Below are 18757 nucleotides of genomic sequence, written 5' to 3' on the forward strand. Positions count from 1 at the left end.
AACATTGTATGCATCTAAGTTTACCATAGTTATCTACTGCCAGCTATCGCAGTTATGTTGTAGAAATATCACACTCATATGCTGCCAAATTTAAACCAGCATAACTGACATTACTTTATCTGCACATGCTTGAGCTATCACAGTGATATGTTAAAGTTATTAGAGACCAGTACATGTATACTTTAGATAAACATGTCACAGAACCTTTTCTTGCAAGAGCATACCTCTGCACGTATCCTTCCTGCTAACAATTGTAAAAGTTAAGGAAACAAAGGTTTATAAATAAACTAAGAATAACTCATACTTAAAAATGTACTCATGAAGGCTGTGTAACACAGTGATTTACCCAACAGGAAAATTTAAATCTTTTAAATTAAACTTCTGGAGTACAATATGATTTTTGACTGGCTTCACTGTGGTCATTCTACCGTACTTATCACTAACACTTATGAACATAGTACAAAACCCAGGAAAAGAGAAACACTTTCTCTCTAGTTCTCTGTGAGAGAACACTTACTGGTTGCAGTGGAGAAGATGTTGAACAAGGAAAAGTCTGATTTGGTAACAGAATAATAGAAGGTCAAGAAACCTACAGCATCTATTTATGTCTCTCTAGCCCTTTAAAAACTGTGACTTTATATATATTTGTTGATGTTAATGGTGTTACGTTATGATGTCATGGTGTTAAGAAATGCCAGGCACAGATCAAGCACACTGTGCTATATGCTCTCCAGTATTAAACAGAAGTCTTGTAACAATAACAACTAAAACTCATGCAAAGGACATGGATTGATTTTACATGCCTTCCAGCTAGTTCCTTATCTAAGTACTTGGCTGCCAATCTTGCTCCATAAACCTCAGCCTGAAGAACAGCAATGTGTCGACGAAGAGCTTCATTCTCTTTCCTCAGCAACTTCACCTCAGCTTCCAACTGAGCTTCCTTGACTTTTTCCTTCTTGTTAGCTTCAAGTTCTCTCTCCTTAGAAGACAAAAATAATAAAAAAAGAAGTCAGAAAGCTTTTATCAAAGTTAATAATGAAAGAGCACTTAGTATTTCTGTGTGAAATAATTCTATTTCTAGGACGTGCAGGAAATGAAAGTGACTCTGTCACTGCAGCTACTGCAGCTATGAGGAGAGGTGGCCTTGAACTCAACTTTGTGCTCTCAACACTATTTTTATCCTGCTTACAACTCCTGTACATTATGCATATACTATCCTAAAGTCCAAGGACTGAAATAAGCAACAGCACTTCTTGCCACCCTCTGTAGAGAGTCTCATTATTGCTTTTTCTTGTGTTAAGATGGGAGATTCGTCCATTAAGAGAGAACAGATTATTTTTAAAATAAAAAAGTTAATACAAAACCACAACATATCTCAAGTGGATAATATTCTTTAAGTATTTTAATGAGCTTTTCATATGCTTAAATGTTCTGTAAGTTTTTAAAATGGCCATTATTATCATGCAAACAACCAAGAAATGTCCAGCCAGGGATATTTCCAAGACCACAGATTAGATTCCTAAGACCACAAAAATAAGACTAGACATTTTATATATGATGCTACTTACCCTGACAAAACTAAAAAGATATAAGTACAAATTAACTGCATTACAAAAAAAAAATAAAAGGAAGAAAGAAAGAAATCTATCGTCCTTCACTACCTTTCCCCTCCTCATGAGAAAAGAATTACGGAAATAAGAATTACTTCCATAGTGCTCCACCATAACATACAGATAACGCATAGCCAGTATCTTTTCTAAAACCCAGATCACTGGAACTAAAAGGAATTAGCACACTCAACTCAACTCATTATCCTACTACATCAGCTACAGGAGTTCATTTGATTGCTTGTATCTCTTGTATCTTGTTTTATATCTCTTTTACAAAGCAGCGAGAACAAACTCAGCAAACAGCAAACCACGAAAACAGCAGACACAGAGGATTTATTACTGTTCCATTTTAATTATGCTTGCCAACTGAAAAAAGCAATAAGAACTAAATTCACTAAAATGCATTTACTTGTATCAACTACACTACTAAACAAATAAAACCATGAGGTGCTACTAAAGAAGCAACAGGACAGAAACAAAATTTTACAGAACTGGCAAGACAAATCTTTTAAGAAATGGTGAATGTATTTTTTCATTATTCCAAGCGTGGATAACAAAACAACACATAAGGGTTGTATTAATACATTTTGAACAATTAAGCCAGGTTGCTACATAGAAACCAAAAAGAGGTATTTTCACAACATGAATGTAAGCATTTGTAGCCCTTTGCTAGAAAGACAACTGTGGATTTGGTGGACTCTATTTCTCTTTCATCTGTTAAACACCTGTACTCAATTCATCTAACTAGATACATTACACATCTCTATGTATTGGCCAAGAACTGCCTAGCACACTGCTCAGAAAGTGTGAAACAGAGATTCTTGCAAGCACAGTAATTCTTACACTGATCCAGCTTCACATCTGGTTTGACTTGATACATACATTACAAAACCTGCCACACAGACACATCTGGTCTCTGTCTTGGGTTTGGAGTTGTCTTGTGAGATGACTCCAATTACTTTCCAACAACCCTTTTTATGACCTGCAGAATACACTCATAAATCAAGAATTCTGGCTAATCTACATTTGAAGAACACTAGTTTCTACAACTATTCCAGTTCTCTCTGCTGTAATGATGGTTCTGGGCTATTTTAATATATGTCTACTGCCAGCAGCTGGAAGGCAATTACAGAAATTCAAGGGTGCCAAAACACTGTGTTGCATCTGATACATACTTCAGCTGTAAGAAATGTTGCAGTTCAGACACAATATTCATTTTACATTAACTGGAGAGTCTGCCTGCAGCTAGCATTTATTTTAGTTATATACATATTGCCAAGACTGCATCCAGGTGCAGGAACAGTACAGGCCCACTGTCGGTGTAAGCATTCTCTTTTAGGACTCCTTTCACTTGAAAATTTGAGAAAGGACTAGAATTTGAAGCAGGCATATGAAGGTACAGCACTTATACACAGCACTTCCTCATTAGATATCATAAAGTAGTCAGTTTAAAAACAGAGTTTTTTTCTGAATTTGATTCATTATCTAAATTGAATTTAAAAGAAAATCATCTGTTATTTTCCTATGTGGAATAACTTTTAATTATGCATTTTAAATGGTGTATTTAAAATAGGAGGAACAACGTAATCCCAGTTTTCTTCCTATTTTCTCCATTACTGTGACTGCTGCTCTGTGACCCAGAAGCCACTGGACTCTTTTCAATTGATCACTATACGAAGAAAAGCTGAAGGTCTGCAGTACAGAATCACAGAGGATGTACTGAAAGGATAAGTCTTGCCCTGAGCAACTGCTGTGTAATGTGATAAAAGACTCCAAATATGTATTTTTTTTTTAATGAGCATGTTAAAGAATCATGTTTCTTGCTTTCTGGTGCTCATAGCATTACAGAATTTTAGTAAATATAAAGAACTGTATTTTCTGCTGCTAATACAACAAGTAAGAAAGCAAAAACACAACTGCCATGTTGAGAATCAAAGCTTACAGCTATCAGATGACCAGTGGCTTTCCAAAAAAAAAAAAAAAAACCAAAAAAGGAGCAATGATATTGAGGTTGAGGTATACAGTGTAATAAAAGTGGAAAAGCTGTTTGAAAATTCTCAACTCTATCACTGGGAAAGACTGAAAAGGAGAATCTACCCACAGGCTGTTAAACAGGTAAGTACACGACATACATTAAATCACACCCATAAAAAGAACTGAAAAAAGAGAAAATAAGGAAGAACTATCAGAATTTTCTATCAGACGAACTAAAAATGCAAATAAAGTTCTTCACGCAGCACTTTGCCAAGTGACAGGAAGATGGAACAAGACAGATCTGCCTTGCCAGTTTCTGAGGCCAACATATACAAGTTGTCACACAAAACAAAAGCACTTAATCATTTAAAAAAAGGGGAGGGAGCAATCAGTATACTTACCAATTCATCCACAGAAAGGACAGACTTAAGACAGAAGAAAAGAGTTACGTAATTAGAGAAACAGGTAATTGGAGCTTTAAGAAAGTGCATTAAAGTAAAAGACCTATTTCAAAAGAAATTTACCAGCAGGTACATTTTATTACAGGGAATTTCTAAAAACCAAACTGCTGTAATTGCTTTTAGTAGCAATTTTGGTATTTCATTGTGATTATCATTAAAAACACCCTAACCTTATTATAGTATTGAAAACAATACTTTCTCCTAAAATACCAAGAACTATAAAGAACAGCACAATAACATGAAAAGCACTGTAATACTTGAGAGGAAAAAGCAGAAGAAGGTAATTTACTTCCTGTCTGTTCTGACATTTAAGAAGCCATTTAACTGATAGGTAAATAAGCTACATGGCAGTTTTCTGAACATATCACAGAAAAATATGTCTTCTATAATACGGTACTTGATACTGACAGTGGATTTTTTCATTTCAGAAGGCATAACGAAAGGCATTTTACAATAGTGACTTACAGGATGGTGAGAGATAACAACAAAAAAAAAATTGTTACGCACAAGAAAATAAATCTATTATGCAACTCCATTCTCATACTAAAAACGTTATCATGCTTAGACTAAGCAAACACATCACCCCTAAAAGCTACAGCTTATAGTGCCCATATTTATATGAAGAATCTACATACAAAAGAAGAGCGGTTACAATTAATAAAGAAAGCAGCAAAATTAACTGCTACAAAAGCAGTTTATTCTCACACCACACACACTGTTGACACAGTCTCTCTTTGGCACAGAGACTTCTAACTGCCAGAAGGTCAGCATGACAGTTTTTATTTACCTAAAACTCGGACTTTTCATTTTTACTGTCATTTAAGAAAGTTCAATTTTGCTTGCTCAAGCTATATGAAACTTCACAGTTTTCTGTATCTACAAGAGTTTAAAAGTGGGCTTCTCTCCACTGAAACTATAAAATCCCTGAAGGCAAAGTAAAAAAACCTCAAAAGATTAGCCCTCAAGTCTATAAAAAAAGGAGCTACGAGTAAATAAAGGAGAGAATATCAGCCTAGACTGTTAGCAAATTCAACTTCAACATGGATAAAATCTGAAGCAATACAAGAAAAAAAATGTACTTATTGTTAGCTGCCTGAAACAGGCTGAGGTCACTTGCATGGAGATTTAATATATCTTTAGAAATTGCTTCTAACAAAGTAAGGAGAAAGAAACACATTAGAAGTATGACTGCATCACTCAGCAGTTAAGTCTCACTAATAAAATTTAGGAATGAAAATCCTGTGCTAAAAATTGGTTGGCTAATCACTTTGCTTCATGTAAACCTGAAGCCTAACACTTAGAATATGTGGGTGGTATTTAACTAACTCTTATTTACATGTCCAGTTAATAATGGCTCTAAAAAACCTTTAGCTATAGCTATAATTCAATACAGACTAAATTATGTGTGGATAATGCAGAAAATATTATTCTTTATACTGAGCATGCAAATATGTAGATGTAAGAATACAGCTGTAATTCACTTACACCCTTTGGATGTGAAACCGAAAGAATTTGGGATAGTCTTATTTAGAGAACAGCCTAGATGGCCTGAGAGCCTATTGCTGTGTTTTATTTTACATTAATTAACAGGACAAAATAGCAGAGACTATTTTAACATTTCACAGATGGTGAGACTTGCTATTTGGAAGGAACTTGTGAAGCAGTTTCAAAAACAGCTAGATGGTAATCTTTGAATTATGCAAAGAGTTAGAAATCAGAACCTAGTCAGCATTACACCACTTCCTGATTTTAAAAGTATCAGTATTAGAGTATGAATCTTTGCTGCAGATAGTAACAAGGCATACTATACTCTGGATATCAGTCAATGCTAACAAGTTCCACAGTTAAATTACTATTATCTTCTGGTATACATTTTAAAGGTCTAAGTTTCTCAAATCCATATTTCACAAAATTATCAGTTGTCTATTGGTCTTTTTATGACAGTATGTGGAATATAACAATGGAGAGCATCTACAGCATTCTAAAAGGAAAAGTACAACAGAGAGGACTGTGACATCATCTGCCATCTCCTCCTATGGCAAAACAATCCCATTCCTACTCTTATATTCTTGCTACATCAAGAACAGATTTTTACTTCTAGACTGTTTTATAACATGTGAAGATTTGGTTGTGTTTTTACATTGGAAGCTTTCACTACTTCTGCTGCCATAAAAGCATTGTAATTCATCACAATATTTTCTTACTTTGCTTTAATAAACTGCTCAGAAAAGTTCTACGTAAAACTGACTTACATTCTTACTTATTATTTTTAATGGTTCCTATACACTACCAATAAATCTTATTTTAAAAAGAAAAAAAGTGAACTCTCTCCAACATCTTTAGCATGAAAATTTATAATCAGCTTATTCATAACTCACGAGGAAGAGCTGCAGACAGGAAAGGGGAAAGTACAATCCTCCATTCAAGCCACTGTACTCACCAGCTTTGCCTTAATAGCCCCCGAATCCACATTCTGACCAGTTTTGGCATGTAGCTGAAGTTGGACAGCATGAAGCTGCAAAAGCTGATCATGGACTTCCTTTTCCAATACTGCTTTCTCTGCCTGGGTTTCTGTCAGTTCAGACTTCAGATCAACTAACTGTGCCTGGAAGATAAAAACCATTGTAGTAATTAGAGAAATGATAATATCAGAACTGACACACACGAATATATCTTTTGCTGGCACATTTTACAGCTAAATGCCATAATACAAATAACAGTACATGCTGTCATGCGTTCCTCTGTAGCCCTTCACAAGCACTCCATCATTTGCAGGCTTTTTTCCTCTGCATTTTCTACTGCATCCATCATCCACAGATCAAGCATTAAACCACTGCACTTGTGAAAATAACAGGAGCTGGATTTTTCTGACAGAGGCCACGACATCTGATGCTGATGTCCACTTTGACACAGAATTCTGTCATTTAAAACTACAATAGGATTTACAATCATAGCAACATGCATCAAAGCACTATTCATACTTTAATACAACTACATCTTACCAGAAAAAAATATATATATATTGACCAATATATTAATGGAATTATTAAAGCAGTGCTAAAATCAAAGAACCCAATTCACAACAGATCTACTATCAACAACTTAACTGAAACAGCCAATCAAGTAGGCAAACCAGAAGCCATGAGTTAATATGTCCCTAAAATGTTTGTAGAAAATCACAGTCATGAACTCTAACATGAAAAAAAAGAAAATTTTTGAAATGTTAATAACAGGAATAACAGAACAAATATACATTTTTACCAGGCTACCTGCTATCCATAAGTTCAAGTAGATTTTTATAAGATAACCTCAATTTTTACAAGCTTTAAAGCTATTACCTACCCATGAAAACACAGCAGATGCCAGGGGAGAATTTTGATCATGTTTTGTACTTTAAAGGTAAATTCAGATTCTATTTTTACTTCCAAAAATCTGGAACTTAAAAGCAAAATGGAAAAGTCACCAATTCTTAAAAAAAGATCTCACATGAATGCAAAGTATTTTAGATATTTAATAACACTATCCTGATGTTCAAATTCACATTGAATACCAAGTCAACACTCTTCCCATCCAATTACCTTAGGCTGCTTTAAAAGGTCCGTATCAGTTTTAAAAAGCAGAAAGGATATGAATATCAGTACTTACTGGGTCTAATTAAGGTATCTAATTTAGATGGACAGCCCCCTTAAGCTTCCAGCATAATTACCAGACATAAGTAGGCTCTTCCAGAGGTGATTCAAGAACACTTCAATTACACAGCAGCTTGATGAGACAGGTCAAGTCAACCTCCAGCTCACTGCTATGAAGAACAACGTCCCTGGCTATTCTGCCTTACCCAGTGTCTCAGGGACAAAAGGGTGGGAGAAACCCTGCCAATGAGCTCTGCTGCCTTCTGAGTGAACTGTCCAGAAGAGCTCAATAGCTCTTTTATATCTATATCTATTATATAATATCTCTGACCACTTCCATGGAGCCCCTACAGATCAGGTTAGCATTCAATTCATGTTGAAGAAACTGACTGCACACACTTTCACTTTCTAACCTTTGGAACGACAAGAAACCTGAATAATTTGTAAACCTTCACAGAATTCTAAAGCAGAAATTGCCTTCCACAGTGAGATTTGGAAAAGGGAGTGCCAGGTGACCCACCAAGGCCTTTATCTGCTCCCCCTGAGCAGAAATGGTAACAGAATAGCAAACAGTCTTCTGGGGAATGTAGTAACTCTTCTCTTCCAGGACAGGTGCCTGCACCTGGAGCACCAACTCTTTAACTCCCAATGCACTACATGATTCCACTACGTGGAATACCGAAATCATAAACCATGACAAAGGCCTTCAGTATGACTCTTGCTACCACTGGTTTTTAATCCTCACTTCCCTCAGTTTACGTTATAAAGGAAAGCCCACTGGAAAACCAGCAGTTCCATATATTAACTTTTGCAAGATGCTCAGTAAAACAGGAGAGGAGTCAGAGGCAGAAAATGAAGCAAGGAACACAAGAATCACAGATGCAGACACGCATTCTGAGAGCACCACTCACTGCATGAGGCTGCGGTACTGCACAGGAGCACAATATCAGACCCTACAAAGATTGTGTTTCAACCTGCACAAGCAAAACGAGGATAAACTTAAGCTGCACAGGCATCTGCACCAATCCTTTTATTGGCAACTTTTCAGATGCGCTCTCCAACAAGGCCACTGAAGGTGAGATGTCATGCATCTCCACGCAGACATCCCAATATACCTATAAATGCACTGCACATAGAGCAGGTCACTGGTGGCTGCTCTAGCACTTGCTGAGAAGCCAGCTGGGGGCAAAAGTAACACACACCTACAGGAGACCATTTAGCTTCATGGTTAGGAGCATTTAGGAGAAGTCAGTAAAGAGAGAACAGAAACTTTCACTCGTTAACAGTAATGGACAGAGGTTGAAGGGAAGGCTGTCTGTTTGACATCCTTACATCCTCTAACTTGCTGAATCAGTCAGAAAAGGAAATGGGAGAAAAAGGCTTTTGAACAGAAGGACATTCCTTTCAACTTTCAAATATTTACTTTGCTTGACATATGAATCCAGCAGAACTAAATTATAGTTACAGTCATTTTACACCCCCAAAATACCATTAGAAGCTGTAGCTACATCATATTTATATAAAACCCTTAATCCATAACTAAGGATTATCACTAAAACACGTTTGATAAGTTCTAAAAACTACCTAGCTGTTCATTTTCTATCTGCATTATTAACAGAATAACTGCTTTTATTGTTAAAATATTTCTAGATTGACACTGGGGGAGCAAACACAGCTCTTCCTCTAATGTTAACATTACACAGCTTTAAACCAGAGTGTTTCCACAAAGCTAGCAATATAAGATAACCTAAATGTGAATATGTAGTCATAGACAGAAAGCACATTATTTTCATTTAAAACACACAAAAATAACAACAACAAAAAACAACATAGCAAAGATGATGTATCATCATTAATCTTCTGTATGACCATGCCTACAAAGTACGTACCCCTAACAGTTAATAAATGTGGTGTCACTGTAATGCACAACAAGTTAACTTGAAGACACAAAATTTGTTACATGGGAATTATTTTTATATGTTCTAAAATGCTACATGTTTTTCAAGACTATATGCTTTAACTGTTAGAAGGTCCCAAGACAGAAGCAAGAATCATATGTAATTTAATTCAAAAGCTCAAAAACTTACAAGTCTTTGAATTGATTGAGCAAAATTACTACATTTCTAATATTACATATAAAATGTTAAACTTTATTCCCATTTTAACTAGAAGAGATGCTGGAGTCCTCTACTACTAATCCAATAGAATGAATATAAATAGTAAATATATTCCAAAAATATAAACAACAAAACCATTATAACACCACTGTCACAGGTCATGCAAAGGCAGAAGACGTCCTTCCTTTTGAGACCCACCAGTACTAAAGGAGAGGACAAACAGAGAAGAAGAATTAATCTGCAGCAAACAAAGTTTCAAAAATCACAGTAACTGCTCATATTCATGGGCAGGAAATATCAGATCATTCATCCTCTTCCACTGAGGCACAAAATCCTCTTTATTTAACATGGTATACAACTGTGCTGATTAGCAAGTGTTACACAGTATTGTATTGATTTATAAGCAGAATAACACTTCAGTTTCTCTGCTAACTCATTTGTGAGTCCATACACTAAGCAACCTACAGCCAGCAGCAGGACTGAACTGCAGCTCAGGGAAGCATGATTCCATCAGGGAAATCTTCTTACAGCACTGCAGCGCAGTGAGAAGAGAACTGGACACAAAAGACGCTGTACTGGCACAACTCTTCTACCCTTTTATTCTCAAGGGTGTTGGAAGGTCGGTGGTTTTTGGGATATTTTCATTTCTGTCTCTGACTTGATGAAGTCCTCCTGTACTCTTCCTACACCAAGATTCAAAACTGGAATTAAGTGCCAATGGCAATGGGAAGTGCCTGGTTTTAGGCCTTAAAATACAAGCCAAAACTTACCAAAATCAATTAGAAAACATTTAAGTTTCTTCTCTATGAAAGGGAATCAGGCCATTTGCTTCAATGCTTCACTTTTCCCATTACTTTTGTCTGTGAACAATAGATAGTAGTTTTCTGAAATGTTCAGAGATCCATAAATGTATCAGCTCAGTAATGACTTCTAACCAAAAGCGCTGAGAAGTTACATAAGCTGAGTCAGTATGGAAAAGACTTGAAGCACTGTCCTCAAGCACAATCACTGATTTCTCAATCAGTGTATCAGAGAAGTGCCTGCTAATTTCTTTGTATTCGCTGTTTCACTCATTTACACTGATTACAATTGTCAGCTGCACAAAACCTACTCTGTGGTTTCTTACCTTTTTCTCCTCACTATTAAAAATTAAAGGTAAATCCATGTGTTTTTGTTTCGTTTTGCTCTAGCTCCAAGTACCAGAAAACACGTGCTATTACAGAAAGAGCAATTGCTTCACGTTACCTTTGCACTGGCATGTAATCAATCTACCTTTAAACTCTAAGAGATAAGTTTGTGATTCAAGTAAACTGCAGATTTTGGTCAAATTAATTAAACAGTACAGCAGTCCATATTTGTCTTCCAAATGATCTAAAGTGCACAGATTATAATCATGATTTGTATCTCACTGAGATCTTACACCTATGAAAACTGAAACCGGGTATAAAGGAAAATCACTCAAGAATTTATAAACGACTTTTTTTTCCCCCATAGGAAATGAAATAAATCATAGCCCTAAGTAACAAACAAGTACTTATTCCACAGATCATTCAAAAGTATTACTGCAAAAATTAAAACAAAAACAACACAAAACAAAAACAAACCTCTCAACAAAACATACATAATGACCTTCTTTAGCAGTTCACATTTCTTCTTCAAGTAGCTACAAGTTATAGGCCCATATGTTGCTATCAATATAATCACTCATTTTAAATGCATTTACCTGCATTTGCAGTCATTGAGTTGTTTATGTCTTACCTGGCATTTTTCATTTGGAGGGAGAGGACAGTCTTAAAAATCAAATAAATATCACTGAGATCTCATTATTTCATACCATACTTTGTAATTTCTTCAGATGTTGGTCAGAAAAGAAAAATACGTATATCTACTTGCACTTTCAAAAAAAAAACCAAAAAAACAGAAAGTGTTTGAATAATTAACCCAAAATCTTATCTTTATTTCTGTAACATCTCAGAACTGTACTCAAAGAGCAATGCAAACTTCTGAACATAAAAGAATAGAAGGGTGGACTTTGCCCTGGACAACATACAAAGTAAATATAGGAAGGAAACAATGAATAAATGTAACATGAAAAGGAAGTACAGAAACATTTGTGTATAGAAGGGCACAACAGGAAGCACACGGATGGCATACTAAAACCACAAGTTACCAGCTTTCACCATCAGCAGAGCTTGAATGAGGAATCAGAAGATGGCAATATTGTGGGCTCCTAGACCCAAAGCTTCAGAGGGAGCAAGCCCAGAATTACAAAATCGTGGATAGTGGGATGATGGCAATTAATATCACATTAACAAGAAGCAACCTGCCTCTCACTTCTGAAAGGGAAAGCAGTTGCAGAGGGGGGCAAGCAGAGAGCTGACAGAAGAAACCAAGTAATGATTTTAGTTTTGGGAAAAGGTCTTTCACTTTCTGAGCAGAATAAGTAACAGTTGCATTTGATTTAATGGATATGAAAAAACCATACTTGGCCATTGCCCAGACATGAGAACTAAAACCAAAGCATAGCTGAATTGGAAACAAGCTTACAGGTCCGAATGTTATTTGCGCAAAGCAATGGCATCACTCACCCCAACAAATAGAAAAAAACAAAAAAACCTTAATTCTCTCTACATTGAATTGTAGCAAGTGATTTTTGAGGCTTGTAATGACACACTTTTCAGTATCTCAATTTCTAGCTTACATTAAGAACATTTTAAGTATTGTACAAATGATGAGGCATTACAGACACATTAGAAAACACAAATTTCCAGCAAAGGAAAGCTAAGTACAATAAAAAAACTTCCACTGTAGTAATATTGCCAGTGAGTAAAAGCCATAAGCCAAGCAGTCATTAAATGTCTTCAATGTAACAAATATTCTTTAAAGATTTTTTTAATTTGTCTTTAATCGAAGGTCTAGCAAAAAGAAAGACAAAAACCAGGATCATTTCTGTGTTAGCTCCCTACACAAGGCAACCATTTTATCTGTATCACTGAATCTCTCCATTTCACTTTCCTTCCCTGCTGATTTGAGTTGAATTGCTGTTCGAGTTTCAAACAGGCTCATTACAGGTTAAAGCTGCAAACCGAGCTGCCTGACTCTGCTCCAAGCTACCAAACAAAACCATGCATGGACAGAAAGGCAAAGAATGCCATGGTGTAGAAACATCACAGGAGAGAAACAGGGGTGATCAAATTGGATGGTCTTAGTGAGTCAGGAGGGTGCTCCCTATTTGCATTAGAAAAAAAAACAAAAACAAACACCTTTCCTGACAAATGAGTCAGAAGTGAGATTTCACTAGTTCCATTGATTCTGTTATTGATAAAACACCTTGTGTGTGCAACTTTGACAAGAGTTAAGGTTATGAGAAAGGTCCCTGTCAGTGGATCTTGCTGTGGGAACAAACCAAAATTCACAGACAGATAAAGCCTATGAGGTACTTTTATTTTTTCAATGTGTGCTCATTTGTTTATACAAGGCTACAGAAAGTTTACCAACAAATATATTCATGTGTTTAAACATTTGCTCCTGATCAGGATCAGGAAGCAAACACTGCACCTACTCTTTGCATTCTGCTTCAGTATATGCACAAAAAAAACCAACACGAATATCAAGAAATAGTGCTCACATTCTTTGGGGGCTTTTTTTTTTTTTTTTTTTTTTTTAAATAAGAGAAAAATGTTGCATAGAGGCAAAAATAGGTTAAAAAACTGATCATATTTTACAAACAGTGAAATCATTATTTCCAAGTATTCCAGAATATTACACAACTGTGGGACAGAAAACAATTTTTCAAGAGCTGACATGCAACCACTGCAGCTTGTTGCCCAAACACAGGCAGATGCAGACACAACATGAGGAGGTCTGGCAGCAGCAGAGATGGGGAACGCATTTAGGAAATGGACGGCCAACATACCAACAAGTTTTCTTGCGAACCGCTGGACTTTGGCATCAGCCAAAGATATTATCAAGCAAAGTATTATGCTTCTCTGATAGCTGGGAAAAAAAAAAACAATAATTGTGCAGTATACCATCTGTGTCTCTTCTTCACTGAACCACACTTAGGCCACAGCTCCCCAAAGGGCAGGACTATTCCACCGCTCCCTCGGCCCTGACTTATCTGCTTCTTTCTTCAGACTGAGCAACGCTTACTGCGACTTCTCACAACTCTACAAAGTTTGTAGGACTTGTTCAAAATAGAAACCATGACCCAGCACACAGCCTTATTCACTTCACTGTGCTCTTTGCAAAGCCGAAGTGACAGCACTGTACAAAATACATGTTTCTGAATAAATCACACACCTTGGAATCGTAATCCTGGATGATCAAAAAAAAAACCACTGACTGCAACAAAAGCACATAATGCTTACCTCTTATCAATGACAAAAATGAGTAGCTTGTCTCAAATTATTTCAAGAGGCTGAATTTGCAAATTTTGTAATGAAATTGTTCATTTCATTATTTTCAGGACCCCAAAACAGGACATGTGACATCAACTTAAAACTAACTAAAAGCTTTTTCTCATATGGCTAGTAAGAATGCTAACAACAAAACTTATAGCTATAAACTTCCTAAACAAATATGAAAGCCAACACCACGCACATGGGAAAAAAAAAAGATTTTCCCTTGAATTTAGTGTAAGTATGGAGGTAGCGTTGGCAACTCCCAACAATTAAACAATTGATAACATAACAACATTTTAAAGCACCTTCTAAATGTAAAATTTGCTTTCCATTTCTATGTGAATTGATTAGTTCCCATTTCTGTGGCAGTGTACAGGAACTGCTGAGTTACAGCCTGAACCAGTCACTGAGCACCTGGAAGAGACCCTGTCAGTGCTGGGAGCACAGGTGGAGGCAATTCACCCATGATCAGAAGCCTGGCTCCACCCCTCTTAGATTCACTTAAGGGCTGCCTGCCACTAAGGAAGGATCTCTTGCTGAAGATCCCACCTTTGTGGGGTTTTTCTGTGAGCCTAGATCTTCACAGTTGGGTGAGCATTCTTCTTTTGTAACATCTTCTCATTGCACTGGTCCTGCTGCTGTTACAGCCAGTCACTGATCTTTTTCATCTCTTCCATTAGAATAGCTGGTACTACAGCAACATATCATTATTCCATGCTATTACTTTGTTTTTCCTTGATGTCAAGTACATGTATTTTGTCAGGTTTTTTTTTTTTTTTTTTTTTTTTAATATTACTGTAAATTCTGTTTGTACTTACTTAGAGGTGCACAAATCACAACTTTTTTGTAATTGCTGGCAGTACATTGCTGCCAGCCATCTAATTCCTGAATGCCTCATACACTTCCAGTTGCCTATGCTTCTAATTGCTTATGAAGAATACAGAATGGAGTTTTTAGAAGTCATTTTGGTAGCTTTATCATTGGCACTATTTTGGAGGTCAGACTAGCTACGCAGTATAATTCATTACACAAAACTAAGAGTTACAAACTAAAATACCCCCATTACTTAAAATTTGCATCTCCTAATAAGTGAGAGAAAAAGAGAATGCAGTTCAGCATTTGACTACACAATGACTGAAATTAAGTTGAGCTAGTTAAACATGATTACAACTCCATGACTTTTGATATAGGAAAACATGAATTAAATGCAGGTCATCCCTTTAAAAAGATGAATACTGTACTTCCACTGCCTGAACATCTGCAAACTAATCTAATTCTAAGATACAAGCTGTATCGCATCTCATTCCAGATAAACCACATTCCATCCAGTACCAACAGTTTTCAATTTGAAAAGAGAAAAAAAGATTCAAATGTAGAAGTGTAAACAAAGAAGTGACACCTCAGGAGGAGATGAACAATTTAAACACATTTGAAAAAATAAATTAACTTCCTTTTCTTACTAGAAATGTTTCCAGTGTTAAAGGCACATCTGTCATAGGGCAAAGAAACATCTTGGTTATATGTAGGTGCAGTTCAGCTCATTAGTCAAAGGAGAAAGGGGATTAAAAACAAACCAAAGGACCTTTGTAATAAAGTATATGGTCCAATCTTGGTTAAAAAGTACTCCTAATCAACAAAGGAGTTCTGCAGCATGCTCCATAAGATGGACTCAGATTATGTGAAAAAAACACCATACATAGCCACCTACGGTTGGCTTTTTTGGGGTATTGAGTTGCTTTTTTTTTTTTTTTTTTTTTTTTTTTTAATAAGGATCTTCAAGTTACCCACACACACTACACATGCTTTAGCTGATATAGCACAAGTTACTTAAAGAAATAAGAATTCAGCTTAAAGGAATTTCCTCTTCTAAATCTACTAACTGATTTCCAGTTCAACAGTAACAAAAATACATAGGCAAATAACCTCTTAGACATTTGCTTAAATGCTTTCTTAAACTCTAGCCTGCAGTTAGCTTAACCCAACTACTAAGACATAGGGTGTGCTCTACCAGACATTCCATTCCAGTTTGTTCATTTAAAATTACAGAATTAGGCTGGCAGGCAAAGTGGCAGAGTCAAGCTCAGTTTTCACCAGCACGTTAACCTACTACTTTTACTTTCACTGATTTTTTTTTTTTAACGAACATTTAAACAGTGTCAGTCAGCATCATATATTTTTTTTTCAGCTCAAATAATATCTGAACAGGAAAGATAAATCCTACGAACTTCCTTCTCACTTAGAAATCTGGTCTCTCACACAGTGACTGTTAGCTTGCATCTGCTGACAGTAATGCTGAGAGACAGAGCCCAAGAAAAATCTCTTTTAAAATGGCTGTCATCTTCTTTTGTTCTAACAGCCTGAGGCCCTCGCTGTCCTCCATTATGATACATTCCTGCACTCGTTTAGCACACTGTATGCTATGCTGGTCAAGTCAAGCTTATCTCAAAGACAATGGCTTCCATCACCTAACGATTTTTTTCTCTTTGGTAAGCTACTCCGTTCAAATCTGTGACCAGCAGGAAAAATATGAAAATAAATCCTCCTCCTTTTTAGTTTAGCTTAGGGTCATAAATGTTATTAGTATAATTACAACTTTTCATCACTCTAAAGCCTGAGTAAACTTACCTGCATACATCCACCGTGCATCTGCATGCCTTCAGGCTCCTTCTGATAGTAACCAACATCTCAAGTGATTGCACATCCCGTCCTTTACAGAAACCAGCCTTGTCCTCACGCACTTTTTTCACTGTTCTGAAATATCCCCAGCACAATATTTTACCTAAATTCATCTCTGGCAGTTTGTATACACTTTTGGTGTATACAGAAGTGCCAAAACACTCTTCCATGAAACTTCTACAGCAGGAGCTTCTATCTACTCCAACTAAAAACTAACTGAAGTGTGTCTTAAAAGCAATTACATCAATTCCAGAACAGATATTAAGCTGATAAAGCACGTTCTGAACTGTGTTTCTCTTTTCTTGTCTGTAAAACTGTGACAAGGGCAGACGATTCTTCTCAAGGAAATAAAACCCACAATCAATAGAACAATATTCCCAATTTTTATCATTAATTTTTTTGTACCTACATAAATAACGTCATTCATGAAAACTCCAAATGAAAGTGCACAAGCAGTATAATATAACTTCAAGCTGCTAAAAAAATAACCGCAATTTTAAATGTCATGAAATATACCATAATTTGCACCACAAAAAAGAGAATAAAGTCACTGATCATCCTAACTTCAGTATTAATGTTCTTGAGATTTTTCAATACGTAACTCTGTCTTTCATTTTGGACAGAGATTTCTGACTAGAAAAAAAGACAAGACATTCATCTTTCAGCTCCATCTTTCAGAGACTTTAAATGGTAGTTGTCATTTCAAATTTATGACTAATAATCATGAGATCCTATCAACAACTACCAAGACAACACTATAGCCTCCTAACGGTCTATTTCAGATAAAGCTTCCTATATGGACACAGGTATGAAACCTAACACTATTATCAGAAAAATATTTCACAAAATAAAATGTTATTTTATTCACTAGCTCTAGATTTTTAGTATCAATTAGTTCTCACTCTAGACACACTAATAGCTATATGATTAAAACTATGAACTGTGATCCTTTGCTCTTCAACTCATTCAAGACTAAAGTACAGTCTGTCACTATTTATGTGTCCAAGCCACGGATGATTTTAATTAGATACCAAAATACAAGGGTTGCTTCAAAAGTAATGTCTCCTACTTTATTATGCTGGCCAACAACATCAGAGGTGATGTTGGTGGTATGGCAGTAGAGGTTGAATCTTCCCACCAACATTCCATTACATTTTGTCACCGTGTGACAGACAGCAGCAGAGGGGCAGTCTGATAGAATGGCGTGTGACACAGAAGTGTAGATGAAGCAATGGTGTGGAATTGAATTCCTCCATGCAGAAAAATGGCAATCACTGACATTCATCCACACTCACTGAACTCTGACTGAGAGCAAACAGTGGATGTGAGCATAGTGAAATGGTGGGTGGTAAAGTTCAGCAGCAGCAGCAACAGTGCGTCACATTCACTGGCATACATTTTTACAAGGTGGGGCATGCAAGCTCTTGTTTATCACTGGCAAAAAAGTGCAGCTAATGGTGTTGAATGTGCTGAAAAATAGTGTTTTGTAATTGAAAATTTGCGCTATTAAAAAGTGTTATTGTGCTCTTTGTATCTGTGCCAGTTTCCACGGAAATAAAAAGGAGGCGTTACTTTCAGAGCAACCTTTGATCTTTCGGGGTCTAACCTTTATAAATTCCTTTCAAAATATTTAAGCATGAAACAACTTTTCAAAGACGTATTTACAAAGTATTAGCTCATTCCCTTACACTGATCTGAAAAGTCATCTGCTTTACAAGTCAGTACACCCACCAGTCCTGTGCAATATGCAATAAATGCTAATTTTCTACTATAAACTCATAAATCTTATTTTACTATGCCTATACAATTAAGTGTGCTGTACAGCTTGACAGCATGCATGCAAACTGTGTACTAAAGCGTATTCAAGTCTATCGCAACATAAATATC

At 36.2% G+C, this 18757-nt stretch overlaps 1 protein-coding gene across 1 annotated transcript in view; it reads right to left on the reverse strand.

Moving 5' to 3' along the window:
- GOPC (golgi associated PDZ and coiled-coil motif containing) overlaps positions 1-18757 on the reverse strand; it is a 28191-nt gene that overhangs the window by 7636 nt on the left and 1798 nt on the right. The window contains 2 exon segments of the mRNA XM_042815555.1: positions 804-979; positions 6486-6650. Coding sequence (XP_042671489.1) covers positions 804-979; positions 6486-6650 — 341 coding nt within the window.

Source organism: Centrocercus urophasianus, unplaced genomic scaffold (assembly GCF_019232065.1).
Source record: "Centrocercus urophasianus isolate 14NV4802_14NV808 unplaced genomic scaffold, USGS_Curo_1.0 seq_10, whole genome shotgun sequence".
NCBI lineage: Eukaryota > Metazoa > Chordata > Aves > Galliformes > Phasianidae > Centrocercus > Centrocercus urophasianus.